Source organism: Eretmochelys imbricata, chromosome 9 (genome assembly GCF_965152235.1).
Source record: "Eretmochelys imbricata isolate rEreImb1 chromosome 9, rEreImb1.hap1, whole genome shotgun sequence".
Lineage (NCBI taxonomy): Eukaryota > Metazoa > Chordata > Testudines > Cheloniidae > Eretmochelys > Eretmochelys imbricata.
Window position 1 is genome coordinate 34,519,335 of NC_135580.1, and position 27,958 is coordinate 34,547,292.

General features: G+C 42.7%; 1 protein-coding gene across 10 annotated transcripts in view; it reads right to left on the reverse strand.

The window, feature by feature from the left end:
* AGFG1 (ArfGAP with FG repeats 1) overlaps positions 1 to 27,958 on the reverse strand; it is a 69,078-nt gene that overhangs the window by 15,667 nt on the left and 25,453 nt on the right. For 8 of the 10 annotated variants that reach the window (XM_077827334.1, XM_077827337.1, XM_077827333.1 and 5 more), the window contains exons 3-6: positions 14,475 to 14,590; positions 11,423 to 11,585; positions 8,997 to 9,153; positions 72 to 191 (exon numbers count right to left, since the gene is read on the reverse strand). In XM_077827334.1, coding sequence (XP_077683460.1) covers positions 72 to 191; positions 8,997 to 9,153; positions 11,423 to 11,585; positions 14,475 to 14,590 — 556 coding nt within the window. The remainder of the gene's footprint in view (positions 1 to 71; positions 192 to 8,996; positions 9,154 to 11,422; positions 11,586 to 14,474; positions 14,591 to 27,958) is intronic. The other 2 variants (XM_077827338.1, XM_077827332.1) reach the window with 1 other exon arrangement.

Sequence of the window (27,958 nt, forward strand, 5' to 3'; positions counted from 1 at the left end):
AACTGAAGTACTTTCTCACTTGTATGTCTGGATTATTTTGTAAAAATTAATCAGAAGTGCTAGTAGTCTACCTGTATTTTGGGGCTGAAAAGGAGACTGACTTGCTGTGGGGAAACCTCCAAAATTACTCGAACCACTAGACTGTCCAAATGCATCAAAGTTTGCAAAACCTGCATTTGCAGAGTTCTGTGCTGTAAATTGTAAAGGAACAAAACATGTTAATGGACATGGAAAACAAAAACACATGTATTAACTGAAGTAAGTTATGGTTATGTTGGTCTGAGTGTGATGTCCTACCTCAAGCATGATTTTTCTCTTTTTTATAAATGAAGCATCACATTCTTATCTAAAGTATAAATACACATCCTATGGATTAAATTAATCTTCAAAATGTATTTTAAGCCTTTCATATTTGCCTTCATAGGTTTGTATCAATAAATTTCCCACTCATTTTTCCATAGTTCATTTCTGTTAAAGCGTGAGTGATATGCCATTACCCACAGTAACTGCATGACCTCAAGAAAAGGTAAATCTGCACTGCAATCAAAAGCGTAATTGCAGCAAACGGTGACATACCTAGGCTAGCCTTAATCTAACTAGCATGGCTAGCAATGAAGCCGCAGCAGCACAGACTTCAGCATGGGCTAGGAATACTTGTAAGCTTTGAGATGAAGCCAATACTATGCTGCTGCACTGCTATTTTTAGATACGCTAGAAAAGCTAGATTACAGCTAGCATGGGCATGCCTACTCAAACGGCAATTATGCTTTCGATTGCAGCGTAGACATACACAGTGTCAGATTCATCTTAAACCAACAGTACTAACACAGAAAGCCCTGAAAACAGAACACCACATTTGTAACTGTTAAAAGAGTCAAACAAACAAGATTTTATCTTTCCAAACACTGTTTTCCAGTGAAATGCCAATCCGTCTGGTAGGCTACTTGACTCCCACGAGTCTGGTTTGGAAACGTGAAATATGTTCTACTTCTAGGATGTATTTTTACACCATTTCAAAATGTCAAGCATTTATATATGAAGTACAACATTGTTAGAGGGAATTTAATTTGTCACTACTGAGTTTGTTTTGGATACATACTATTCAGAAGTCATTCAACCTGTCAAAGCATTCAAAGCACTATGTAATTAAAATGCAATTTAAAAAAAAAAATCACATAACGGAACACGAAGCCAAACCAAGCAGTGAAATACTAAAGATGCCTTCTTTCGCAAAACAGCATTTATATTGATTTGACCTTTTTAGGGGTTTTTTTGCCCCTAGATCCAGATATTAAGAATACTGGACAATTAACAAAAATTGCATGTCCATCAACATTAGGTGTGAAAAGTGAACATGCAAAGGAAGGGAATTTAGAATTGACACCCATTGTGCCCTCAACCCTTCCCTTTGTGTCTTGACATTGTAGGTAACTGAGGTAAGCTGTTGGTTGAGGGAGTCAGGGGCTCAACTCCCAATGAAAGTCAATATAAATTCAGTGTTCAACTCATTGGCTCCTTTGAAAATTCTAGCCGCTATTTACGTGCTACACTATGCAAGCAATAATGACTAGAGGGGAATCCCTACACATGAATCTCTAATTTAAAGTGACTTACTTTTTTTTTTTAAGTTGATCTAAAACCCCTCAATATGATGTGATTTTCCATTGGCATAACAGAATTGGGAATGGGTTCTTTCGAGGTTCTGTGGTATTATCAGGTTGGTGCTTTCAATGTGCCTGAAGCAAGTCTTTACAACTAAGTTATAAATCCCAAGAAACAATAAGCTATAATAGAAATACTGATGCCTAAAGTATGGAATTGGAATCTATTTAAACAGAGATTGGAGAATTCCTCATCCAACTTTAGCCATATCTCTGGAGTTTTGAGCAACAGCATAATGGGAGGCAAATGTGTGGACTGAGGAGGAAGTTGCCACTCTACAAACATCTACAACCAGAACCTGTGGCAGAAACACCATCAAAGCACACTGATCTTGTCAAACGAGCTGTGACTGATCGGTGGGGTGACATTATCCAGGACATAGCACGTGCACATATAAGAGTCGATCCAAGAAAAGTTTCTTTGCACAGAGACGGATTGTCCCTTTATTCTGTCTGACACCACTACAAATAGTTGGTAGGACTTATGGAAGTGCCTGGTCCTGCACAAATAGAATACCAGAGCTCTTCTGATGTCCAAGGTATGTAAAACACTCCTCCCTCCCTGTTCGAATGTGGCTTCGGGAAGAATGCAGGCAAACAAATGGACTGGTTGATATGGAAAAAAACATTTGGAATGAACCTGGGGTGAGAATGCAAATTAACCATGTCCGTAAAGAATATTATATAGGAAGGCCCCGACATTAAGGCACATACTTCTCCTACCCTTTTGGCAGAAGTGATGGCCACTGAATATATCATCTTCACTGGCAGAGGCAGCAGAGAGCAAGTAGCCAAAGGTTCAAATGCCAGACCCATAAGACTGGACAAACACCAAGTTTAGGTCCCATGGAGAATTACCATCTTGTACCTGAGGACACAACTTGTTAGGCCCTTCAAAAACCTTGTAGATATGTCATTAGAGAAAATAATGATTATCTTCTTTTGGGTGGAATGCTGAAATAGCTGCCAGATGAACTTTGATTGAACTAACAGCCAAACCTTGGTGTTTTCGGTAAAATAATTAGTCCAGAATATGTTGAACCAAAGAACAGGACAGCAATACCCCACCACTGGCAAGAACAAATGGAAAAATGCCTTCATTTAAGAGAGATAAGTAGCTCTTGTAGAAAACTTTCTACTATTTAGAAGGACCTCCTGAACCTCTTTCAAGCAAGATCACTCTCTAATATTAGCACCGGAGCATCCATGCAGTTGGAGTAGGCGCCCATGTCCTTGAGAGATTAGGTCTCAGTTTAGTGGAAGTGAGATTGGAGGTTTCACTGACACTGCCAAGAGAGTGAAGAACCAGTGTTCATGGGCTCAAGCTGGAGCCACGAGTATGACTCTGGCTTGGTCACATCTTATCTTTAGTAATACCCTCTGAATGAGTGGGATTGGGGGAAAAGTGTAAAATGGGCTGCAAAAACAGCGACTGTCAGGGAACCTGGGCTGCAATCTAGCAGGGAGCTGAACTGCTGACACTTTTCCTTGTCACAAACAGGTCTACTTGGGGAAACCCCACCAATGGAGGATGTATCTGGACCAAGACTACTCAGTGACTCATAAGCAATCTGATCAGGTGGTCTGTTGGATCATTTTGGACCCCCAAAGATAAGAAGCTTTAGATCTATCAAGCTAGCAATGGAGAGCTGCCTCTTGATAGAGTGGAAAAAGTTGGCTACTCCCTGCTTGAGACAGAACATTACTGCTGTGTTGTATGTAAGGAGTAACAGACTCTTTTCCTTGATGTGCAAGAAACATCTGGCACTACGGTCCGATAGTTTTACACATCAATGGCAGGGCTGAAAGCTAAGTGTTCCAAGGACCAGAAATCCTGAGTCTGCAGAGAACCCAAATGGATTCCCCATCCCAGGCAGACACATCCATCACTAGCATGAGCATCAGCTGCAGGCAGGCAAATGGAACACCTACACATACATTGGCTGAACCTGTCCATCAATCAAAGGAGCCAAGAACATAAGTCATTCTCATCACCAACTCTAGCTAATGGAGGCGCAGTGAGTAGATAGATGCCAACCCTCTCTGAGGAATTCTGGAATTGAGTCCAGCATATTGAACTACATACAGTCAGGAGGCCATATGCCCCAGGAGCCTCAAACAGTTTCGTGCTGTTGTGACTGGGTAATGTTTTCTACCTATAATAATTGATTGAATTGCCTGGAACAAAGTCCAGCACAACCCCTATAAATGCTACTCTCTGGACCAGGGAGACAGGAGACTTCTCTGCATTGACTAGCAGTCTCACAGCATTGAACACTGACTGGATCAGGCATAAACTGCACTCTACCTACAGTTGACAAAGACCCTTGACAAGCCTGTCATCCAGATTTACCCCTACTCTCAACTCCCGATCTTCTAATGAATGCAGCTACTACTGACATAACTTCTATAAAGATCCTGAGAGCAGCTAATAGGCCAAATGGTAGTACAGTGAACCAATAATTGTGACACTGGTAACCGAGGTGCTAACTCTTACCAAATCTGCACAGCTAACTCCTACACCGAAAAATTCATAGCTGGAAACCAGACCAGCTCACGTGTGTTAGTACTACTCAAGATAGGTGCTAGACTTGTAAGACTGTGTTTAGACTCTACAAAATGTTGGTACGTTGCTGCATACATTAATCTTACTTGTAATGTCTGAATCCCATGCTCTCAGGAAAGTTTTGCTTTATAATTGTAAAAATGCCTGTTCTAAACTTGTGAACCTAGGCAGAAAAAGCACTATCAAGTCTAACTGGGCCACTGTAGGACAAAAACTTAGTTGATTTCTTCATGGGTGGAAGTTTACTATAGGATTAGCTACCAGCGTGCTCTTTGTTGAGATCTCCGGTACAAACTGATCTGGGGTAAGTGACTGGTCTATTGGGACTGGTAGCAACCTGAGTATTTTGTGATTTTTGTGTAGGTAATTATTTTTCACTAAGTGCAGCTTGTCTGGGTGGCAAGATAGACCGGAATGCCCGAGGGGACAGTCTGCGACTCCATGGTAAGACTAGTACAGTGATCCAGGAGTTCACATGTGTTACTGGGTAGTTGAAATCTAATTACAGAACCACCACTTTGGGGCATCTGCCCTGCTTTTTGATAGTTTGACCTGAGGCTGGCACTCGTGGACATGAGCCACTCCAGACAGCGTGACAATAATAATTTTGATTTACCAGAAATCTGAGATAATCAAGCTCACAGGAAGTGACTGCCACAAGGAAGTACGCATCCTGTAAGTCGAGGGCAGCATACCAGTCCCTAGGATCCAGGGAAGGGATAATTGAAGCTATCTTTTTTAAGAATGTATTGAGTTGATGCAGGTCTACAATTGGCCTTAAACCTGGGCCGTTCACCTTTGGGATTGGAAAACCATGGAACTAAAACCCCTTCCCTTTCAGAGGATGTGGAATCTTTTATATTGCCCCCAACCAAGAGAGACTGTATCCTCCTGGAAGGGGAGCTCCTCTTGAGAGTGGTCCCTGAAGAGGCATGAGAAGGAAGGATGGCAGGAAGGGGTAGAAACAAACGGTTGAGTATATCATCCCACCTCCACAGTGCTCTAGACACACTGGTCCAAAGCAATTCAGGACCAAGAACTGAGGAAGGGGGACAGATGGTTGGCAAAGGGAGAAGGAATTTGGGTCTGGAGAAATGACTGGCACTTTCCATCCCCTTCGAGATACCTGGAACTGGAGCCAAAGCAGCAGCAGGAGGAGGAAGCCTGTACCTATAATCCCATGACTACTTTTTTGACAGATACTATCGAAGAGCTGGAACAGAAAAATGGTGCATCTGCTGAGGTTGATAGTACTTTCTGACTGGGGCAGGCGAATACAAATCTAAGGAGCTTAAGGTAGCTTGAGTACTTAAGTCCATGAAGCTTGCTATCTGTCTTGTCTGAGAACAGAGAAGGACCCTCAAATGGCAAGTCCTGAATAGGTCTTTAATGTGTGCTTTGCCCAGGCACTTCAGACAACTATTGTGTGGGTCGCTCACTGGCAGGCCTTGAGCAAGAAGTACACGGCTTGAAGCTTGGAGACCAGGGCATGCCTCAGTAGCAGCATCAGAACCCTGAAACAGGGAACAAACAACCATAATTTTAAAAAATATAACTTTTGAACACTGTTAAAAAACATGCCAATCAGCATGTAAATTTTCAGATTAAAAAACTAACTATAGTAAATACACTAACTACTAAACTAAGCTCAGGGAAAAGAGTTTCCGACTGCCAGGCCCTGGGTGCACAGACACCAGGAGTGGAATGGATAAGTGCAATCACTTGAAGAAAAAACTGTACCACTCTTGTGAACTTTCACATTTTCAGTTAAGTAAATTTGTACTCAAATTGTTTTCCTTCCCCAATTCACATCTACAATATGTTAAACTAGTTTCCTTTGCCCCACTCTTCTCCATAATCCCTCTGCCCAAGTTCCCATGTACTACTTGGCACATTAGGACCTCCACAAGATGGAGCATATCAGAAGCTACATTCTTGTGCAGTTACCAGGCATTACAACAGTACAGCAACAGGCACTCAGCCCTCTCACAGAGTGCTCTCACTGTCTCCACAGTCTACCCAACCAATGCAGAAGTACCTTACTACAACAGTTTTTTTCCTGCTGGCTACTAAATTCATCCATTCCCTTGTGGCTGCAACAGTTTATAACAGAGGCTGTTAATCTTGCTGCCCCTCAGCAGTGGTTTCTATAAGGGGCCAGACTATACATTCCAAATGAAAAAAATATTCAATCTCCTGTAGGAGAAGCTGTAAAGGAGGCAGAACCACTACCACAACAACAAAATAGGCATCATGGACCAGCATCAGTACACCGCCAAAGCAAGAACTGCTGACCTACATACATCAAAGCCCTCTACCTTCTACTGCAACAATCTTTGTAGCCAATCACCTGCCCATGTACCTTTTACTATAAGATGTTCACGTACATCTTAATTTTGTGTGCAATGATTCCCAATTATATTCTATAGACCTTTTAAGTGTTTGCTATTGTATGCGTACGTGAGTTCAACAACTCCTTCCTTTGAACCACAAAGACAAATCTGTAACTTCAGAACCAGCTTCACAGGGTGTTACCGCAACCAAAGTGTAGAAGCCAAGTTCATGAAGGGAGAAAAAGGCACTAGAATGTTGATCGGCATAGAACAGAAGGGCTTCAGCCACGTGACTTATGAGCTGGATCACTGAAAACAGTTTACTGCATATGAAATGTCCTTATTAAGGTATGGTGCTTGCCAGCCTGGTGAGCAGGCACTTTGCATCGTACAGAAACTGGCTTAGTGATCTAAAATTTGCCACCAGATGTTCGTAATTTAATGTGTTTATAAGAGGTAAAAAGTACCAGCCCTAACAAAGTCCGAGGTTCTAAATACTGTGGGATTGTTTTCCTCAATTCACTATGTCAAGAAAGTGAGAGCACCTTACTGCAGAAAAGGACACCAGTGATATGTACTCAGGTATTCATCCCATTCACAACTTAAAGCAATAATTTCAATCTAAAAACTAGCTGACTACATTAAAAATTTTAGTCTTTCCTATTGAAAGATATATCTTCCTTTGTATCTGTTCAATCCTACATAAAAGTAGTAAGATAGTCCTGAACAGAGGTAATGGACCATGGTTTATGCTGTATTAGATTGATCAAGCATAAAATGAAAAAACAGTTTGCCTAAAAAGAGGCTTACAGTTCTTGAGGTCTATTAAAAAAAAAAAAAAAAAAAGAATTCAAGTACATTGTAATCGGATACAAATGTGGTTTGATAAGGCTGGATCTTTATAGGAAAGACTTCTTAAGCATCCAGACGCCTTTGGAGTGAAACTTTGTTTTATGTAATACTGACCAATCAGCATGTAAATCTGCAGATTAAAATTTGAAATCGGTCAACAAACATCATTCCAATGTAAATACATTCCAAGAAACTGATTTACATGAAAGCCTTTGTTTTACGCATGCTTTATAAAATATGCTAGAACTCTTCATGTTTAATTCTACTGATTTTAAATTGGTCATTCACATTATCTTTAAAATAAAATGCCTGAAAAAAAGTTTTTAAAAAAATATTTATAAATGTTTTTATTTAAACTGGTGACGAATACCTTATTCCACTCACCAGAAGTGTGCACCCATGATTTTTCAACTTTGTAATTTCACACCAACTATGACGACAACACTTCAGATGAACACAAGATTTTTCATGAGCAGCATTTCTCCTCAGTATTAGCAATATTAGAAGAACCCAGAGATACCAACCAAGATAGGGGCTCCACTGCCTTAGGTACTAAACATTTTAGTAAACAGTACCTAGCCTGAAGAGTTCATAATCTAAGTAGACAAGGACAAAGGGTAGGTACTTGCTCATGGTCACACAGAAAGTTAGTGGCAACACACTACTCAATATCTATAGGCTGCTGACGTATAACTATTGGTGTTCTTCAGAATCAACTTAGTGGTCATTATTCTTTAGGATAAAGTTATATGGACTGAGGTTTCTTTATTTTTCCCCCTCTGTAACATTCAGGAATGTTTACAGACAGCCGTTCTAAATATTTAAAAGTCTGTCCCACCACACCTACCCTGGTTTTTGCTCAAAAACTGTTTCCTTTTGCTGCTGCCCCCACACTAGTGAGTCCCAGCCACATGGGCTTCCTCCACTACAAGTTTGTTCTCTCTTCCTTCAGTTCTGTCATACTCAGTGAGGCAGCATTGCTTCTTCCCCCTCATTGACACCCACACCAGCTGTCTGTTCGCTATTTTTCACTCCCTTCCATAAAGTATCTTGCCAACTTTTTCAGAGAGAAGAAATGACATCTTGCATAGCCTCTGCCCACTCCCACTACTTTACTCACCTTCTCCTCTCTTGCCACCAACACTGATGCTTCCTGACTTCTAGCCAAATATTTGCTTTATAAACAAGCAACTCAAGGGAAAAAATAATTAAAGCGGAGTGACAAAAAGTGACCAAACTTAATTTGTGTCAGGTACAGATCAATATTTATGTGATCCATGTCAAACGGTACTACTATGCTGTATTTTATAGCTATTCTCTTCTGTTTCCCATACTGTTTATTGCAAAGGAAATGCACAGTGTAAGTTTTAAAACTTTAGAATAATACTTGCTTTATTAAACTTGATTTCCAGCTTGCCATAAGCTAAATCTTAACAACTGATATAACAATGTTCAAGGCACAGAAATATTAATTCTCCTTTTACTAATTCAGAAGATCATTCCTATTTATGAGCCATAAAGAATGAAAACTCCTCAGGTTTCTATACATTTAATTAGGAGGAAGTGTCTACACAGAACTCTTACCTGTATGACTGTTGAAATGTGCAAAGTTAGCAAAATTTGCTGTAGCAGTTGACTGAGGAGCAGGAGCAGCAAAGATATCTGAGCCAAGGTCACTGAGGAGGTCAAATTGTTTCTTTTCCTGCTGCTGTTGTCCTTGAGACCTAACGATAACAGGGGACTACAAACAACATTTTAATTAGCTAAACAAACAGGAAAGCCAATATTTAACCACGCTTTACAAACAGCTAAAGGCTACAGACCGAATAAGCTACTTCTGGTACTAGTTTTGAACAGTTTTTTGCCACGGAGCATGGTTAGCAAGCCATATCAAGTTTCTTAACTTTAGAATTCAGACCACAATTATGTGAAACAAACAAGCAATGAACCGGTTAAAATTTGGTAATTTAATCTAGAGCTTCTAGTTTAAAATCTGGTACACAGAAGAATCTTTCCTCCTCCTCCTCCCCTCCCTATGGTGTGCAAGAGCATATTCCCTCCCAACCCCCATGGGCTTAGTGTGAGTCTTCAGGTAGCCCTACTGAAGTGCACCTTCGGAGTTACACAGCAGACTTCCAGAGATTAAGATGCATGTAAGACAGGAAAATTAGAGGTATCTAAACAAATGGCTCCATATTATGGCGCCTGCATGTGGTATTTGCAATTATTTTTGAAGCCCAGCAGAGCTTCAGAGCCATGTAGACTGAAGCTCTTTCTTCTCACTGAATCCCCATTCTTTTTCTTCCAGGAAAAAAAAAAAAAGTTAAATTTCTTGCAGAATTCCTCAACAGAAAATTACAGCTGCATGCTAAAAAACTCAAGAGTCAGGAAATTCTAAACAAACATTTAACCTTAGCTTTACCCTCTTGTGTGTTTGCATTATACAGACTACTTACATCATACATTATTTTTCAAATATGCATTTTTTCCCTCCAACCTATCATGTACCGTTATGGATGAGCTAGACAGAGAGCCGAAAGTCATTTTACAAGACTGCAACAAGACACACTTGCATAATATACAGCACAGTATTCATGACCATATGTAGAGAAAAATATGTTAATTAAGTTAGCTTCACTGACCTCTGAACTGCTTCTAAGGAAGGGAGGTTGAAGTTATAGTATACTGGACTGACCAAAATACTTCCTCATACCACAGGGAACACCATTTATATAAAATCTAGTTTATAGTTAACTTAATTTTGTCACAATGGCCCAAATTTGGGGGGGAGAGGGGGCTGGGGTGAAGAGATAAAGCAAATCTCAAGTTGTTGAAAAAAAATGGTTTTACTTCTAAAAGCAGTAACCCTGACAGGTTAAGAAAAAAGTCCTGTCCATGCCTCTCTTTAATAAAAAGATGGCAGTTGTAACAGAGGGCTTCATAGGAGGCAATGGCGTGTTTTTAAAATTCCAACAAGGATGCAAGGGAGGAGGATGACCCAACCCACCAACAATAAAAGCTGTTTTATCTGGCATGTTGGGGGAATAGGGTGTGCCAGTAAGTGAAAAATGCCAGTTAATGACAGGAGGGAGTTTGGGTGTGGGAGGGGACTCGGGGCAGCGGGGAGCAGGTGCGAGTGCCGGATCCGTGGACCGCTCACCTCGGGCGGCTCCCCGCAACCGACGACCTGTCCTGGCTGCTCCTAGGCAGACGTGCAGCAGGCGGCTCTGCACGCTGCCCCCTGCCCTGCCCCGAGCGCTGGCTCCACAGCTCTCATTGGCTGGGAACGTGGCCAACGGAAGCTGCAGGGGCAGTGCCTGCGGGCAGAGGCAGTGCACAGAGCCACATCTCCACCTAGGAGCAGCCGGGACAGGTCACCATTTGCAGGGAGCCACCTGAGGTGAGCAGCCCCCGGATCCAGCACCCTGAGCCCCCTCCTGCACCTCAAGCCCCTTCCTGCACCCAAACTCCCTCCCAGAGCCCACACCCCACACCCCAACCCCTTGCTGGCCCCGCATCAACTGGACTGTAAACCCGAATTTCAATGAAGATCAGAAATGCTGTTTATAGAGCTTTCTGATTGATGAAGTGCCGGATAAAACAGCTTTTATTCTATGTTGTGGATACACAAGATGTTTAGCCAAAAGCCTGTTACAAAACAAAAAAAAGAGTTTTAGTTTTATTAAATAGCACCAAAAATACCAGTCTGTCTATTAGTCATTATTACACAGGGCAGAGGCTATCATTTTTAGTTTGAAGCATTCAAAGTCAAGCCAATGCAGAACTCAGTTTCTGGATTTTACTGTCAGTCCCCTATTCACATTCCATAAAAGCAACAGAGCATGAAAGGTATTAAGGACAGGACAGTTTTATTGTAATAAGAGTAACCCACTAATGCCACAATTTTCAATATTTTGTAAAATCTTGTTCAATTCACAAAATGTCCATTCTCCTTTTAAATACTGTAACATAATCCCATACCACTGAACTCTTAGCCATTACTCACTCACTTGGCTAGGTGTGCCTTTATTTAAGTGCAGTGCTGGTGCAGATTCTCCCAAGAGAGATTTAAGCGGTTTCACCTCAGGTGTGCTGCTTGTACTGCTAGCAGAGGACCCGGATATAGATGCATGGACTGATGCCACCACCTTAGCTTGTTCTGGAGGAACATACCTAAGTTGAATAAGAGTAAAATTATTTAATATTTAACACAAGTTTTGTTCCAACATCCATTATAATGGTAGCGCAGGGATCAAAAGTTATTGCTCTGAGGTCTCAGATTTGCTATTTTAAGATCTGGACCAATGTCAAATAGTACTACTGGTCTGATGGTCCAGTCACCATTTTAGTGTCCCATATCTCAAACACTGGGATTACAAAAGCTTGAGACTCCAGTTTTCCAATGTTTTATAACAGTCATTTTCAACCTGGGGTCCGCACAGACTGTGTCTAAGGGGTCTGCTAAAGGTGACTATGAAAATAAAGTTTCAGATCCCAGAAAAGGCATACTTTTGATCAATCAAAAGTAGGTGAATGCCCCCCACCTACAGGTCAAAACCCAGAAGTGCTGCTGTTACCACAGAAGCCCACAGTTTAGCGCCCTTTCTCACGCTTTGTCAAATACTGTGCCGAGCATGTGCAACATTTATAGTTGAGTTCTGCTCAGTCAGTTTTCAGTCTAAGACTTCCAAGACTTCTATGGTAGGGGCCTGCGGACCACAGGTTGAATTTCCAAATGGTCTGCACCTCCATTTGAAATTTTTTAGGGGTCCACAAATGAAAAAAAGTAGGAAAAAAATATTTTATGGCATGTTTAGCATATTAAAAATCACATCTACTTCATCTCAAAAGTGATGTTAATGGTCCCTAATCTCAACCAACTGCCAGGATTGAACCATTGTCGTACACTCTATTAAAGTCTGACATCCCAACTTTTAAGTGATATGAGCTAGAATGGAAGAAGGTGAAGCAAGATGCTGGCAACACTTCTTTAAAAGTCAAATTGAGTTACCATCAGTTATTAACCATTCACCTTACAGAGCATCAATATTTTTACAAAACCCAAGAAAATATTTCTACCGTTACTGTAGTTCCATCCCAGTAAGGGACTGTTTAAGTCCTATACTGTTACTGATGTCACCATAAGCAGTTACAGTTTCCTGGCTTGAGATGAATTATGATTGCCCCATTAAGCTGAACACACTTTTAAAGACAATTTTTTTTTAAAGAACTCGTAAAGAAAATAGTCTGATAACTTCACTTAAATGAGCTGTAATAGCTCTTACACCCTATTCAGCAAACAACTGTCTATGTAATAAGTCCAGTATATTCTGACAAGGTTTGCCACATATATAAGAGGAAAAATAAAAACAAACAGCCCTCCAGACAAGCAAACATAGTAGAGCTGTTAGAGTATGGGCAGAACACAAGAGCTTCTATTCTGCCCTATCTAAAAGCCACTCTAAGGGAATCAGCAGAAGCTGGGCTTGTGAACAGGCAGCAACTTCCCCAGCTGCAGAGTACAACAGTCTTGTGGATCCTCAGCGCTGCTAAAGCAGTCTGGATCCAAGTGCAGCCCTTTAGGAAAAATAACTGACACCCTGTACCCCATGTTCACCACTTTTATATCGTTACATATTTTGTACAAAGTATGCCTTGTGAGATATCATCTGTAAACTCATAATCTGATGATTATTATCCTGTAGAAATGTGTGTAACACAGCATGTGAAATTGTGAGATTTTGCTGTAGGATCGTTACTGGAATATGTCGCAATTCTGGATAACACCCATAAGCCCATTCCTCAGAGACAGACACACTAGCACACCAGAAAAGTGCTAAAGAGCCATTACCTGCTGGGGGGGGTTGTAAACAGGAAATTTACAACTCATCTGAAAAGACAGTTTGAAGCTCATGCACACCATGGAACTGGCTGTCCACATGACCCAGGCAAGGATTTTTCCAGCACCCAAGGGTTGCACGGGGGGAATTAGCAATTAGCTTGCAATTTTATCTTTTTATTTCTTTTGTAACCAGTTCTGATATCTATGCCATACTAATTATAAAAACTTAAAATCTATTTTTCTGCAGTTAATAAAAACTTATTTTGTTATTTTATCTAAGCCAGTGTGTTTGATTGAAGTGTTTGGGGAATCCTTTTGATCTCTACTCAGATCGAAAGGACTGGTGCATATATTTATTACCCACAGTTGGAATGACAGACTGATTATGAGCTTGTCCTGTCCAGTGGGGCTACTGAACAGTACAAGATATACATTTCTGGGGGAAAAGGCTGGGCCTGAGGGATATGCGGGTGTTGCCTTATATGTGCTTCGTGGATGGCTGGGCATAGATTCATGCACTCAGCTGGGAGTGACTTTGCATGCTGGTGGTGTGAGTAAGCAGAGCCTGGAAGGGTTTGCTGTTCACTAACAAAATAGTGTAAAAGGCATCCTAGGCTGGAGAGCTAAGGGGACACAGCAGTCCCTGGGGAATGTCACACTAACATATGTCGTGCATCTACTAACAAATGGCCATGTCTTCTTCATAAGATTTTAAATGAATATCTAGGTTTGGCAATGTTCAGACTATGCAGATGTAATATTTAGTGCTTTACAATGCCCAAGTCTACACTACAGACCTATATCAGTACAACTTTGTTGCTGGGCAAAGTAGGTACACCAACCCCACCGACGGTATAGACAGTGCTATGTCATCGGGAGAGCTTCTCCCATTGACATAGCTTCCGCCTCTCGTGGAGGTGGATTAACTATAACTATGCCAACAGGAGAAGCTCTCCTGTCGGCATAGTAGCATCGTCACTAAAGTGCTGCAGCTGTGCTGCTGTAGTGCTGTACGTGAAGTCAAGTCAAAGTCTTCCATAAGCCTTCTTTAAAAATTGAGACGTCGTCAAGGTCTCTTTTCAGCCACAAAGTAACACTCGTTATTAGTCACAATGAAAGACGGACGTCAGCCAGCAATTTACAGTAAACCCAAAAGGGATTTCTGGTTACAGGGAAGGAAAAAAAAAATTAGCTTTTATCAAAACTGAGTGTTAGCTTACCATCTTTTCTTTTCGTATTTTTCCTGTAGAAACTCCTTTACTTTCTGTGGATCCCTGAAGTCTGGAATTGCTGATGATCTATCATCAAATAATCCTAGCCAAATCTGTTTACACACCTTATTTTGAGGGAATAAGGTGGGAGGGGGAGGAAGAGGGAAAAGAGAGAAATCAATATTAAATAACTTTCAAGTTCAAATTTATATTTTCACTCTAAATTTACAACCATAGATAAAATGCATTATTAATTTTTGAATATCCATTCTTACCATTTATTTGCAAAGGACTCGTCTTACACTAGTTAATATTTCAGCCAAGTGTGAGTGCACAGTGCACTGTTTAGGATTTGTTTGCCTTGCTGAGATAGATGGCCTTGCAACATCTAATCTCTTATTTAACAGGCACATGCATACAATAAGTACTTGATTTTGAAAGTACTCCCAATGGTGTAACACACACAACTGCCATTTTTGTCTTTAGAAATACTCCTCCCCAAAGTCTACATATTCAAACCACAGACAAGATTCTGTCCTGCTTCTCTGTTCAGCTTATAATGACCTGTAAAGTTTGGAAGACGCCAGCGTACGAATTATATTAGCATGCGTTAGTTTTTAAGAGTCCTTCTGAGCTTCTAAAATTTACCAATACACAGTGCTTTGTACTTAGCTGTACACAACAAATTCCCTGTCTAATATATGAGGAGCTTACAGAACAGCAAGGTTTCCTGGAAAATTAACATACTGTGTTTAAAAACACTTGACAGCCCCCGGACCTCCCACCCCTAACTGCCCCCCGCTGCCCCATCCAACCCCCTCCCTCCTTCCTGACTGCCCCCCCGGGACCACCCCTTCCCCCTGACCACCAACCACCTCCAGACCTGTCGCCCCTTACTGCCCCCACCACCCCATTCAACCCCTCCTCTCCTTCCTGACTGCCCATCCCCCAGGACACGTGCCCCATCCACCCAAACCCCTGCTCCCTGTCCCCTGACCACCCCCTGCCACCCCTCCACTCCTTCCTGACTGCCCCCCCCCCGGGACTCCTGCCCCCATTCAACCCCCATTCCCGCCCTCTGACCACCCCGACCCCTATCCACACCCATGACCACCCACTGAACTCCCCTGTCCTCTATCCCACCCCTCCTGCTCCCTGCCCCCTTACTGCACTGCCTGGAGCACCAGTGCCTGGCAGCACGGCTGCACCACAACAGGCAGCCGCGCCACGCAGCACAGAGCACCAGGTCAGGCCGGGATCTGCAGCTCTGTTGCCCAGAGTATTGCGCCACGTTGTGGTGTGGCTGCGGGGAAGGGGGGACAGCCTCCCAGGCCAGGAGCTCAGGGGCCGGACAGGACGATCCCGTGGGCCAGATGTGGCCCACGGGGTGTAGTTTGCCCACCTCTGGTCTACACTGACACCGCAGCACCCTACCTACACCAAAATAACTCCACCTCAGCAAATGGTGTATGGCTTATTATATCAGTGTAGTCATATTCTGTTAGTTAGTATAGCACTTACATCAACAGAAGCAAAGCTGTACACTGTGTACACTGACAAAGCTGCCTTATGGTGACTTGTGTAGTGTAGACCAGGGCAGAGTTTCTCAAGTATTTTTTAAACCTTCAAGAATTAAACTTGCCATAGATTTCTTGGAGGTAGACTAATTTATTTTTATTTTTCAAATACACCTAAACACAAAAGCAGTAACTTGACTGAAGTTTCCTTGATTTACTACCTCTTTCCATTTTTAAATTAAAAGCATGCTACAAGGGCTAGTTTTGACAGAGTCCCTGCCTTACTTCCAGGCATCACTCATAGGTTTTACCTCTCCACTACTTCCAGCAACACACAAAACATGAGCATTAAGCACAAGTGAAAAAAACACACAGCTCCACAGTTATGCACCTAATCAATTTGTTTCCTTTTTGTAAGACAAATACGGGGATTGTTTGGGTTAAGCACTGCAGCTTTATTTCACTATTTCCAAACTTCAGGGATGCAAATTAAGTTTACCATCAAGGTTACATTCACAAAAAAGAAAGAAAACAACAGAGATGGCATGCATGTGATGACATTTTTATCAACTATGAATGAAAGCAAGCCCTTTGAAGAGTTGCCTTGCATAAGCTTTAACATAAAAAACTTAAAGGGCATAGACCATGTCTGCATTAAGTATCATCCTACGCTCTCAGATGTTTCTTATTCTAAAGTTATGCATGAGTCAAACTTAACTGAATTACATGGCAACATGCAATTTGAGTGTATCTGATATGCTATAGAGTGGTGGTGGTGACATTTAGTATTTGTATCATGGTAACACCCAGATGCTCCATTGAAGAACATGCTGTTGGAGCTGTTCACTAACATGGACCCAGTCCTGAGAATTTCAGAATCTAAAAAAAGTTTACAATCGAAGGTTTGAAGCAATCCACAGTACAATCATGAAACTTTTCCTGTAGTCTTTTTAGAATACCAATGATATAGACACATCTGGTGCATTTTCAAAAACTGAAAAGTTATGTAATATAAGAGCAGGCAAAGCACATAAGGGATTACATGGGGGGGGAATAGTGCCACAAAGAAAATAGACAAACTTTTAAAATGGCAGAGACTAGGAAATAATGAAAACACTGATTTGAAATTTTAACCTACAATCTACTCAAACTATACCCTAGCTGGACTGTATAAACTTTAGAATTGCTTTAGAACATTTTGGTGACTAAACCTTTTATCTGCTGTCTCTCTGGTAAGTGGGCCATGAGATAATGTGCCCAAAAACATACTTAAAAGTATCTGAAACCTATTAGGAGAAATTCTTAACTTAAGTGAACAATCAGATTCAGTTGTGTATGCTGGGGGTTCTCAAACCTTCTTTGCTGGGACTCTCTTTGGAAGTATTTCAGGCTGTGATGTCCCCTTATCCCCACTCGCCGCTGCCCATGCTATGCCACCCTTACTTCTGTGCTGCTGCTGGTGGTGGTACAGCCTTCAGCGCTGGGCGCACAGCCCACAGCCACCACTCTCCAGCCACCCGGCTCTGATGGCGGCTCGAAATAAGTGTAGCAATACTGTGACCACCCTACAATAGGCTTGCAACCCCCTTTTGGGTCAAGATCCCCGGTTTGACAAATGCTGGTGTATGTTATTAAAGGGAACATGGGTCAGCAGAGATCACTTGCGTTGGGAATCAACCATACAAATTCCAGGCCTCAAATGGTACTTAAGTCTCATCAGGACCAGCTTTAACTGACTTGCAAACCTGAAAGACTACGCTGCAGTTCAAGCTTTGACCTCACTGATAATTCCCAATAATTCACCAGGATAAATGAAAAAGTTTCCTTTAATTAGCCATTGTCCCTTCAGCTATGATATTAAGTGTATCAAAAGGATAGAATCTCTAGAATTTTCTATTTTGAATATTAAGTCTGGTCCATAGTTGTGTTGTTATACGATTGTTCCCTACTGTACATATACCAAAGCTTTGTGCTGGATTTAGCATCCCATTACGGAGATTATTCCATAATTTAAATAGAAGTGGTAGTCTGACTCAATTAAAGCTCACAGTTCTAATTTCATCATATTTCTCAAACTCCCATGGAAGAGACAATTCTTCATTCCTTGACCTTTATAGCCTTCTAACACATAGAAATAACCCATCTCATCATTTAGTCAAATTACACAAATGTATCTTTTAATCTACGCTCATAAAACCTATCCAACACCCTAATTATTGCTGTAGCTCTTTAGAATCCTTCTAGGGGGGAAGAAGAGAGAGAGAAATGAAGTTTCCTTCTGAATGCATGGATGGTACAAAAATTTTCAAGTTTCATTTTATTTCATTTTATTATAAAGTTTAATTTAGTTAAATTAACAGTAGTTTAAGAAAAGAAAAAGCACTAGTGATCTTATCAAAAAGTTCAGAAACATGCAAGCAAATTAACTTAAATAAGCTTTCTAATTAACCAAAGCCAGTACAATTGAAGACAATCCACAGAGGATGTTACACCCTTGTAAGGAAGCATTAAGTTTCAAAAAAAGAGACGGAGAGAAAAATCTTTGACTTCACTTAGAAGCAACACTAAAGAGGACTGTCCTCTAGCTAAGTTAGTAGAATGGAGTTTAGGACATCTGGTTTCAATTCTTGCTCTGCCAGAGTTCCTATCAGACCTTTATCTGTTCCTCAGTTGCCAGTCTGTAAAAGGGGGATAACTACTACTTCCTTTCTCTCACTCCATCTTGTTTATTTAGATTGCAAGTTCCTCAGGGCAAAGACCATCCCATGTTTTGGAAAACACTCCTGCAGCAGGGCACATCAGAGGAACGGACTTAACTACCCTCTGTAGTTTCAGCTTCTATTTTGAAAGGAGTTTGTCTCCCGCTGCTTTGGCTTTAGAGAAAGCCTTGAAAATGCTACCAGAGTGGAACTGATGCAGTAGCATCTGCCCAATTTTGCAGAGCCCAAAATAATAGTTTTTAGGTATCAAGTGACCCATTAGTTTCATCTGAATTAGGTAGCACAGACACCAAGGATGGTACTTTAAATGCAAATGCTTAACCTTTTTCACTCCTCAAAGCATGCACAAAAAGAGAGCACATCTGTTATAAACGTCTATTCCAGCATTTTCCAAAATGGGGGACACAAAGCAGTGGGGGAAATATACAAAGTAAGGCTAGGTCGACACACAAACTTTCACTGGCAAATTATGTCCACCAGGAGTACGAAGTGATGTGACCCCAACATAACTGTGCTGGGCAAGAGCCCCTGTAAAAATGCTGTTATTTTCCTTATGTACATAAATCATACAATTTGCAAAGCAAAAACTAGAGATGACAACACAACAAGACTATGTTTCAAAACAGAATACTCTCTGCAGGAAAGATTTGGAAATATAGTTTCCTTGCATAAGCAAATAACTGTTTAATAACTAATATTGACATCAGAAGTGCTGAATTACTAATCTCTGAAGAGTAAAAAGAATTGTATGCTTCCAGTAATAACGATATTTGAAAGTACACTTTGTATAAAGTCAGGTTGAGTCAAGGGTTAAACCTGTAACTTGCTTTCTATTGTACAGGTTTCAGAGTAACAGCCGTGTTAGTCTGTATTCGCAAAAAGAAAAAGGAGTACTTGTGGCACCTTAGAGACTAACCAATTTATTTGAGCATGAGCTTTCGTGAGCTACAGCTCACTTCATCGGCATCCGATGAAGTACTCCTTTTTCATCGGCATCCGATGAAGTACTCCTTTTTCATCGGCATCCGATGAAGTACTCCTTTTTCATCGGCATCCGATGAAGTGAGCTGTAGCTCACGAAAGCTCATGCTCAAATAAATTGGTTAGTCTCTAAGGTGCCACAAGTACTCCTTTTCTTTTTTCTATTGTACAGTGCTTTGAATGCTCCTTCCCTCAAAATCCTTTCCACCTAAAGTGTAGTTTGTCAAACATGGAGAAGGGAAAGGAGAGGTGAGAAGACCTCGGGTTAACTGGACAAGTGACTTGAGATTTGCAATTTAGAGATTGTCTGCACTCAGTTTTTTTCAAAAATTTAAAATCAAAAGAATAAACTAAACTCTCTGATCAGGGCAAACCCTTAGTGTGGACAGTTCTACTGGCATCAGGGTGTTTAATCAGCATAACTTGTTTTGATTGTTAGTCAAACCAATGCAAAAACCAAAAGCTACCTACACACATTTTTTGCACCAATGTAAGCATATTGGTTTAAAACTGGTAATTATTGGTCCCAAAAACTCTGCAGACAAATTCTGAATGTAAACCAGTCCCTGGGGCAGAGAGGGTTTGATTATTTAAAGATTTGACATAAAATATCAAAGATAGCTCAATGTAGCAGTCCAGGTTTTATTCATCAGTCCTGGACAAAAAAGCACGTAGGACTGTTTGATATATTTTGATGCAAAACTGGGGTTTAAACTGAAAATTTTTGAAATGTCAAATGCCCTTTGAGGGTTCCAGTACAGTAACTCCTCATTTAACGTAACTGCATTTCTCAGGAACATGACTAAGCGAAACGATGTTAAGCGAATCCAATTTCCCCACAAGAATTAATGTAAATGGGGGGGTCGGGGAGGTGTTAGGTTCCAGGGAAAACAAATTTTGCCAGACAAGAGGCATTATATATATTTTAAACCATTTAATACAGGTATTAAACAGGCTGGCAGCCCACCTATCAGCTCCCATATCCCCGTTCCTCCGCAAGCTGATTGCCACGGGCAGGAGAGTGAGGGGGGGGGATGCTGCGCGCCGCGTCCTCACTCCTCCCCCCAGCCTCCTGAATGCCTGATTGCCGCAGGCAGGAGGTGGAAGGGGAAGACGCTGATCTGCAGGGTCCACTGGTGGGCGGGAGGCATGGGGGGGGGTTTGAGGGGCTGCCAGCCGTGGACAAAGCAGACAGCCAAACCATGTTATAGGGGAGCATTGCACTAACTTTAAACGAGCATGTTTTGTAATGGAGCAGGGACGTAAGATCGAAACAACGTTAAGCAAGAGGACATTAAGTGGGGAGTTACTGTATTTAGAATCTTCAGGAACGGTTGAAGGGTTGTGGTGAAGAGACCTAAACTTTCATTTAAAAAAATGAGATAAGCTTCTCTTTTTGAGAGGCTTTCAAAATGCAAACCAATGCGGCGGGTTTACGTCATGACAATTTCTTTAAGCAAAGAACAAAAAAGAAAGAAGAGTTCCTCAACCAGACACTGTTACTTGCCTGTCAAACCTCTCAGATCCTCAGCTGCTAGTCATACATATTAGGACAGGGGTTCTCAAACTGGGGGTCGTGAGGTTATTACATGGGGGTTGCAAGTACATACACGAAACAGAGCAACTGCTATAAAATATTATTTAAATCTTGCGTTTTAGAAAATTACCTGCTTTTCTGTCGCAATGTAGTGTATTTACCTCAAAAAGTATTGTTAACATAAATGCAGCGATCATTATTCCTAAACATAATATATATATATTTGTATTATCAACACTTTAAGGAAATTGGACTCTGGGGATTATAGTATTGTGTGTGCAGATTTGTCATCTTGATACCAAAAAGACAGGATCGAGACAACATCAGAGGGCTTGATTGTTCAGCTGCTGAAGAGTTGCATCAAAACGCAGACCAATCAGAACACTGAGATTGGCAAAAAGAAGTGATTTATAATTTAACATACACACACAGGCAGGGGCAGACTGGGGGGGGGGGCTTGTGGGTGCTATAACCAGCCTAAAATTTGACTTAGGCCCCCCCACACAGTTCAAATGTTATGCAGAAGCAAGGGTGGCACGGTATGGCACTGCCACCCTTATTTCTGCAGTTTGCGGTGCTGCTGGCGGGGGCACTGTCTTCAGACCTGGGCGTCAAGCCAGCAGCCACCGCTCTTTAGCCACCCAGCTCTGAAGGCAGCACCGCTGCAAGCAGCAGCGTAGAAGTAAGAGTAGCAATGGGGCACTAAGTCCGCTGTGGAAAAAAGTGATTTTAACAAATTTTATTCAGTCCCTCCCCCCAATATTAAACAGTATTTAAAAAAAAAAAAACTTTTCTGCTTAGAACAATTTAATAAAAGTGTTTTAGTCTTAATTTAAAAGCAGGGAGAAAAAGGTAAATTCATTTTCAACAACAGAGTTATAAATTTAGCATTTAAAATAGTGTTCATATAAAATGTGTATTTTTAATTTATAAGGGGGGGAGGGAAATCTCACTCAGAAGCTTGCTGTCTGAAAGGGATCACCAACACAAAAAGTTTGAGAGCCACTATGCTACGGGAAGGTGGCAATAGTCTCTTTGCCACCTCCCCTTCAAAGAGTAGTCAGCAGAAACCACCAACATACATTAGATGGTTAATAAGTAATTGATATTGGTATTTTCCAGAGCAATTCTTCCTCTCTTCCCCCTCCCCCAAAAAACTAAGTACCAAAATAGTTCAACTGGAAAAAAAAGTTTGATTTGGAAATGCTGCCATGGTGCCCATGGGAGTTGTTGTTAGGATGCCTTATGTGCCCCACCCTCTTCTACAGGCAGGGCCCTGGTCAGACTACATTTCCTAAGATGCGCCAAAGGTCTCCTCTGTTGGAGATAAGAAACAGAATATCATGGTAGACTTAATTCAGCCAGGGAATCTGACTTACAAAGAATGAGGCACTGTGGCAGCATAAACTCCAAGGTTTCCCCCCCACCCCACAGAAAGCAGACACTTTCCACAAAAAAACAACAACTCATTTAGTCAAGAACCCAGTTTTCCATCAAAAGTAATTTCAACATAAAAATTTTGACCTGCCCCAATAACTATAGTATCCCAATGATTTGAATTAATAGCTACTTATTTACAACCTAAATCCACAAAATTTTATTACTTTCTTTTAATTTTAGTTAAACGTGGAAGTTGCAAGCTCTTCCACCTATACCAGGTATACCTATACCTTTTAACCTCAGCAACTGCAAGAGAACAGAATGACATCCAAGGAAATTCAGAGACTACATTCACAGAAGGCATAACTTCTACCACTTATGCCAGTGACTGAGTAACTCATGACTTTCATAAGGCCTCTAGCAAAACTGGCAGAGATTCCATCTTAATAACGGCTGTTTCAAACATTGTAGTCAGCGCTTGAAAAGCGGTCTTCATACGTTTCGCAGAGACACTTAAAACCAAGTAAAACTTGAAATTAATGCTACAGGCCCAGAACATGCTATAGTAACACAGAGGTCAAATTCATAATATATGAGCAAAAGGCATCCAATAAATTAGAGAAAAAGCATTTTCCCCCACAACATGTGCGTAACTTATGAACTGTATGGTAAAGAGTAAGATGTGAAAAATATTAGTTGATGTGTAATGTGACTAACGTATGACACGCTCCCAAAATTCATTTGACCCTTAGTAACTTTGGCCCAAACCAGTGATCACCTAGTCCAGTATTCTGTTCTACGGCAGCTAGTGATGAGAACTTTCAGAGGAAGACGCAGAACCCTTTCCCTCTCCATAGACTAGACCAGAGGTGAGCAAATTACGGCCCGCGGGCCACATCCGGCTCACAGGACCCTCCTGCCTGGTCCAGGGGAAAAGCGCCTGCTTGGGAGGCTAGTCCCCGGCCCCTCCCCTGCTGTTCCCCCTCCCCCGCAGCCTCAGCATGCCATGCCACCAGCGCAACGCTCTGGGCAGCCGGGCAGCACAGTTGCAGAGCTGTGGCCTGACCCAGTGCTCTGGGCGGCACAGCTGTAGCGCCACCAGCCACCGGTGCTCCAGGCAGCATGGTAAGGAGGTGGGGGGGTTGGAAAGAGGGCAGGTGAGTTCGGGGTGTGGATGGGGTCGGGGCAGGAAGAGGGCAGGGAACAGGGGGATTGGATGGGTTGGCAAGGGGCAGTTAGTGGTGGACGGGACAGGAGTCCCGGGGGGGGGGGGGGGCGTCAGGGGACAGGGAGGTTGGATGGGGCAGGAGTCCTGAGGGAGCCATCAGGGAGCGAGAAGCCAGGGGTGGGGGGGTGTCGGACAGGAGGCAGGGGCAACAGGTCTGAGGGTGGTCAGGGAAAAGGGGCGGTTGGATAGGGTAGGGGTTCCAGGGGGAGGCAGTCAAGGAGGAGGGAGGGGGTTGGAAGGGACAGAGGGTCCGGGGGCAGTCAGGGGAACGAGAGCGGGGGGGGGGGGGGGGGGGAGGGGCCGGGCCATGCCTGGCTGTTTGGGGAGAGACAGCCTCACCTAACCGGCCCTCCATACAATTTTGGAAACCTGATGTGGCCCTCAGGCCAGAAAGGTTGCCCACCCCGGACTAGACTATTGTACAACAACCAGTCAACTGGGAAATATTCTTCCAGACTGTAGGTACTAGATGCCCAATTCCTTTCCGACACCATGGAGCACCGTTGTTTGCTGCTGTAATTATGAAAAATCAGGAGTCAAAATGAATGACCATTGAGCTCTAGAAGAATATCTGTAGTCCTAGTCGTTTGATAAAGTTTGATATCGGAGGAAGTCTATTCTAGTAATTCTATTACTAGAGAAGTCTATTCTATAAACTACATGAAAGAATGCTTGATAGGTCTCTCAATAGCACTCTGTAGGGTTTGTTTGTCTTTTTAGTATGAAATGGAGAAAAGCAAGTGTGTACTTTGGTAGTCTTTGGACTTTCTGCATGATGCCACCAAATGTTTTAAAGTATTAACAAATTTAATATGTAAACATGTGGCAGATGGAGAATGAAAGCCATCAGACGCATAAATGAGGATAGGAGTACTTGTGGCACCTTAGAGACTAACCAATTTATTTGAGCATGAGCTTTCGTGAGCCACAGCTCACTGTGGCTCACGAAAGCTCATGCTCAAATAAATTGGTTAGTCTCTAAGGTGCCACAAGTACTCCTTTTCTTTTTGCGAATACAGACTAACACGGCTGTTACTCTGAAACCTGTCATAAATGAGGATGCTACAAACAAACTTCTTTATGTGGATGGTTATATGCTTGCTCTAGTTCACGAGTAAGTGGGGTGGGATTTTTTGCGAGGGGGATGGGATGGGACAGACACAAAAACAAAACAATACAAAAATCACCGTACTCCAAGGTGGTAATAGAGAGCACACAAAGTGATCTTAACACTTAGGGACTAAAGTATGAGCACACTGACAGATTCCTTTCATGCAGTATTTCCCAGCAATTAACAGAACAGAAGAGGGGGCTTGGAATGAGTGAAGAAAAGGGGATATATAAAGAGGCCTAATAAAAATTCAGATACATTGTGCTTCTTAATGTGTTTGTTTCAGTTAGTGATAATGAATCTGGGTTATGCAGCAACAAGTTTACTACTCAATATAATGCCCCAGGAAAGCTGAAATAATATACTCAGTTCTCCCAGTGAGTATTTAATCTAGTCCTTTATGGTGCACAAATAATTATTACTTAGGCTATGTCTACACTGGCAGAGCTTCTTTGCTGAAAGTTTGGTTGCTGATAAAAAAAGCACTTAAAGAAAATCGCTCGTGTGTGTTCATATTGTCTTCCACGGGCAGCATAGTATGTTCACGCTTGCAGCACTTGCATCAGCAATGAGAACAGCATAATGCGGGTAGTTATCCCACAGTGCAGCTCCCACCACTTCTGCCGCTAGGTCTTGTTGGAAGGTAGAGGGGGATCACGGGGCATCATGGGTCCGGGCTCAATATCCCATGATGGAATGCTTGGACGGAAAGCAGGGCAAGTGCTTCTATCTTCAGTTCATGGCATTTTTCAACATCCCTTGTTTTCTGCTTGCTCCACCACATCTACCTGCAAGAATGGATCCTGCACTAATTTCCACTGCTCTGCTAGTTATCACTAGCACATAACACAATAGTAGTGGAGTTATTCTTGAAGTTATGAAGGCAACAGCAGTCACAGTTGCCGGACACTGTCCGACATGGAAAGCAGCAACACGGGATTGCTTTTGGCATTCACAGAGGAGGTGAACACAATGGAACATGGCTTTGGGCTCAGGAAACTAGCACAGAATGGTTGGATCGTACCATTATGCAGATCTGGGATGATAAGCAGCAGCTGCAGAACTTCTGGATATTGAAAGCTTCCTGGAACCGTGTGCAGAGCTTGCCCCAGCCCTGCGGTGCAAGGACACCCAAATGAGAGCTGCCCTGTTGGCAGAGAAGCGTGTGGCAATTGCAGTGTGGAAGCTGGCAACTCCAGACTGCTACCGGTCAGTCGCGAACCAATTTGGAGTAGGGAAATCGACTGTCAGTGCTGTGTTAACACAAGTGTGCAAGGCCATTAAATCGCACCTACTGTGAAAGATCATGACTCCTGGCAACATGAGTGAAATTGTGGATGGCTTCGCAGCAATGGGATTCCCTAACTGTAGAGGGGTGACAGATAGCAGGCATATTCCAATTCTGGCACCAGACCACCTTGCAACGGAGTACATCAATCAGAAGGGGTACTTCTCCATGTTTCTGCAAGCGTTTGTGGATCACTCTGGGCATTTCACGGACATCAATGCAGGGTGGATTAGAAAGGTGCATGATGCCTGTATCTTTAGGAACACTGGCCTGTACAGAAAGCTGCAAGCAGGGACTCTCTTTTCAGACCAGAAGATCACTGTGAGGGGAAGCTGAAATGCCCATACTGATGCTGGGAGACCCTGCATACCCCTTAATGCCATGTCTCATGAAGCCGTACATGGGAAACCTAGACAGTAGTAAGGAGCAGTTCAACAGGCTGATTAGGTGCAGAATGACCATTGAATGTGTTTGGCTGATTAAAGGCATGCTGGCGATTCCTACATGGAAGATTAGACCTTAATGAGGAAAATACTCCCATGGTAACAGCGCAGAGGTGGGCAAACTATGGCCCACGGGACCATCCTGCCCAGCCCCCGAGCTCTCCGCCAGGGAGGCTAGCCCCCAGCCCCTCCCCGGCTATTCCCCTTCCCCTACAGCCAAGCCTCCGCGTGAGCAGCACTCTGGGCAGCAAGGCTGTTCACTCCTGCAGGGCAACACGGCAGGGTGCCTGTCTCCAGTTGGGCAGCAGGGCTGCCAGTCACGCTGCTCTGAGCGGCAGGGTAAGGGGGCCAGTCAGGGGACAGGGAGCGGTTGGATGGGGCAGAGGTTAGGGCTGGATGGGTCAGGGGTTCTGAAGGGGACAGTAAGTCAGTGGGTGGGAAGTGGGAGGGGTCAGATGGGGGCGGGGACCAGGCTGTTTGGGGAGGCACAGCCTTCCCTACCCGGCCCTCCATACAATTTCGCACCCCACTGTGGGCCTTGGGCCAAAACGTTTGCCCACCCGTTATAGCGGCATGTTGCACACTGCATAATATTTGTGAAAGGAAGGGTAAAAAGTTTACTCAGCGGTGGACTGCCGAGGCAGAACACTTGGCTGTTGATTTTGAGCAGCCAGATACCCAGGCTATTAAAGGAGTGCAATGTGGGGCAATGAGAATCAGAGATGCCTTAAGGCAACACTTTGAAGATAAAAACCAGTAATGTTTGTTGCTATGCGTGGGACTGTAATGGCTAATTAAATTTGGTATACTACGAAGCAGTTGTGATTGTTAAGGCCTAGGATTTAATATAAGGAATTGATAAAAAGTGCCTGTTGATTTGCAGGTGTCATCTGCTATTGTAACTTGCATGGAAATAAATAAAAAGTGCTTACAATTCAAAGAACTTTGCTTTTATTGCCAAATAAACCACACCACCATACGCACACACAGATTTTTGGTAGGGGAGAAGGTACTGGGGGCAGGAATGACTAAGCTAGCGTAAGTCCAGCTTTTGTTTGAAAAGCTGTCTGTGGGGGTGGAGTGTAGAGGAAAGCACGAAGTGCCAGAAAGCGGAAAGGAATGTGCAGGGGGAGTTTGTGGAGCACATGAGAAAGAGTTCTGAATGTGCTAAAGGGGAGAGCGCACACGCATCTGCTCAGTCTGGACTGTTACAAGAGACTGGAGCATGTCAGTTTGATGCTCCAAAACTTTTATCACCCTCTCCGTAGCATCCCTATTGTACACATCA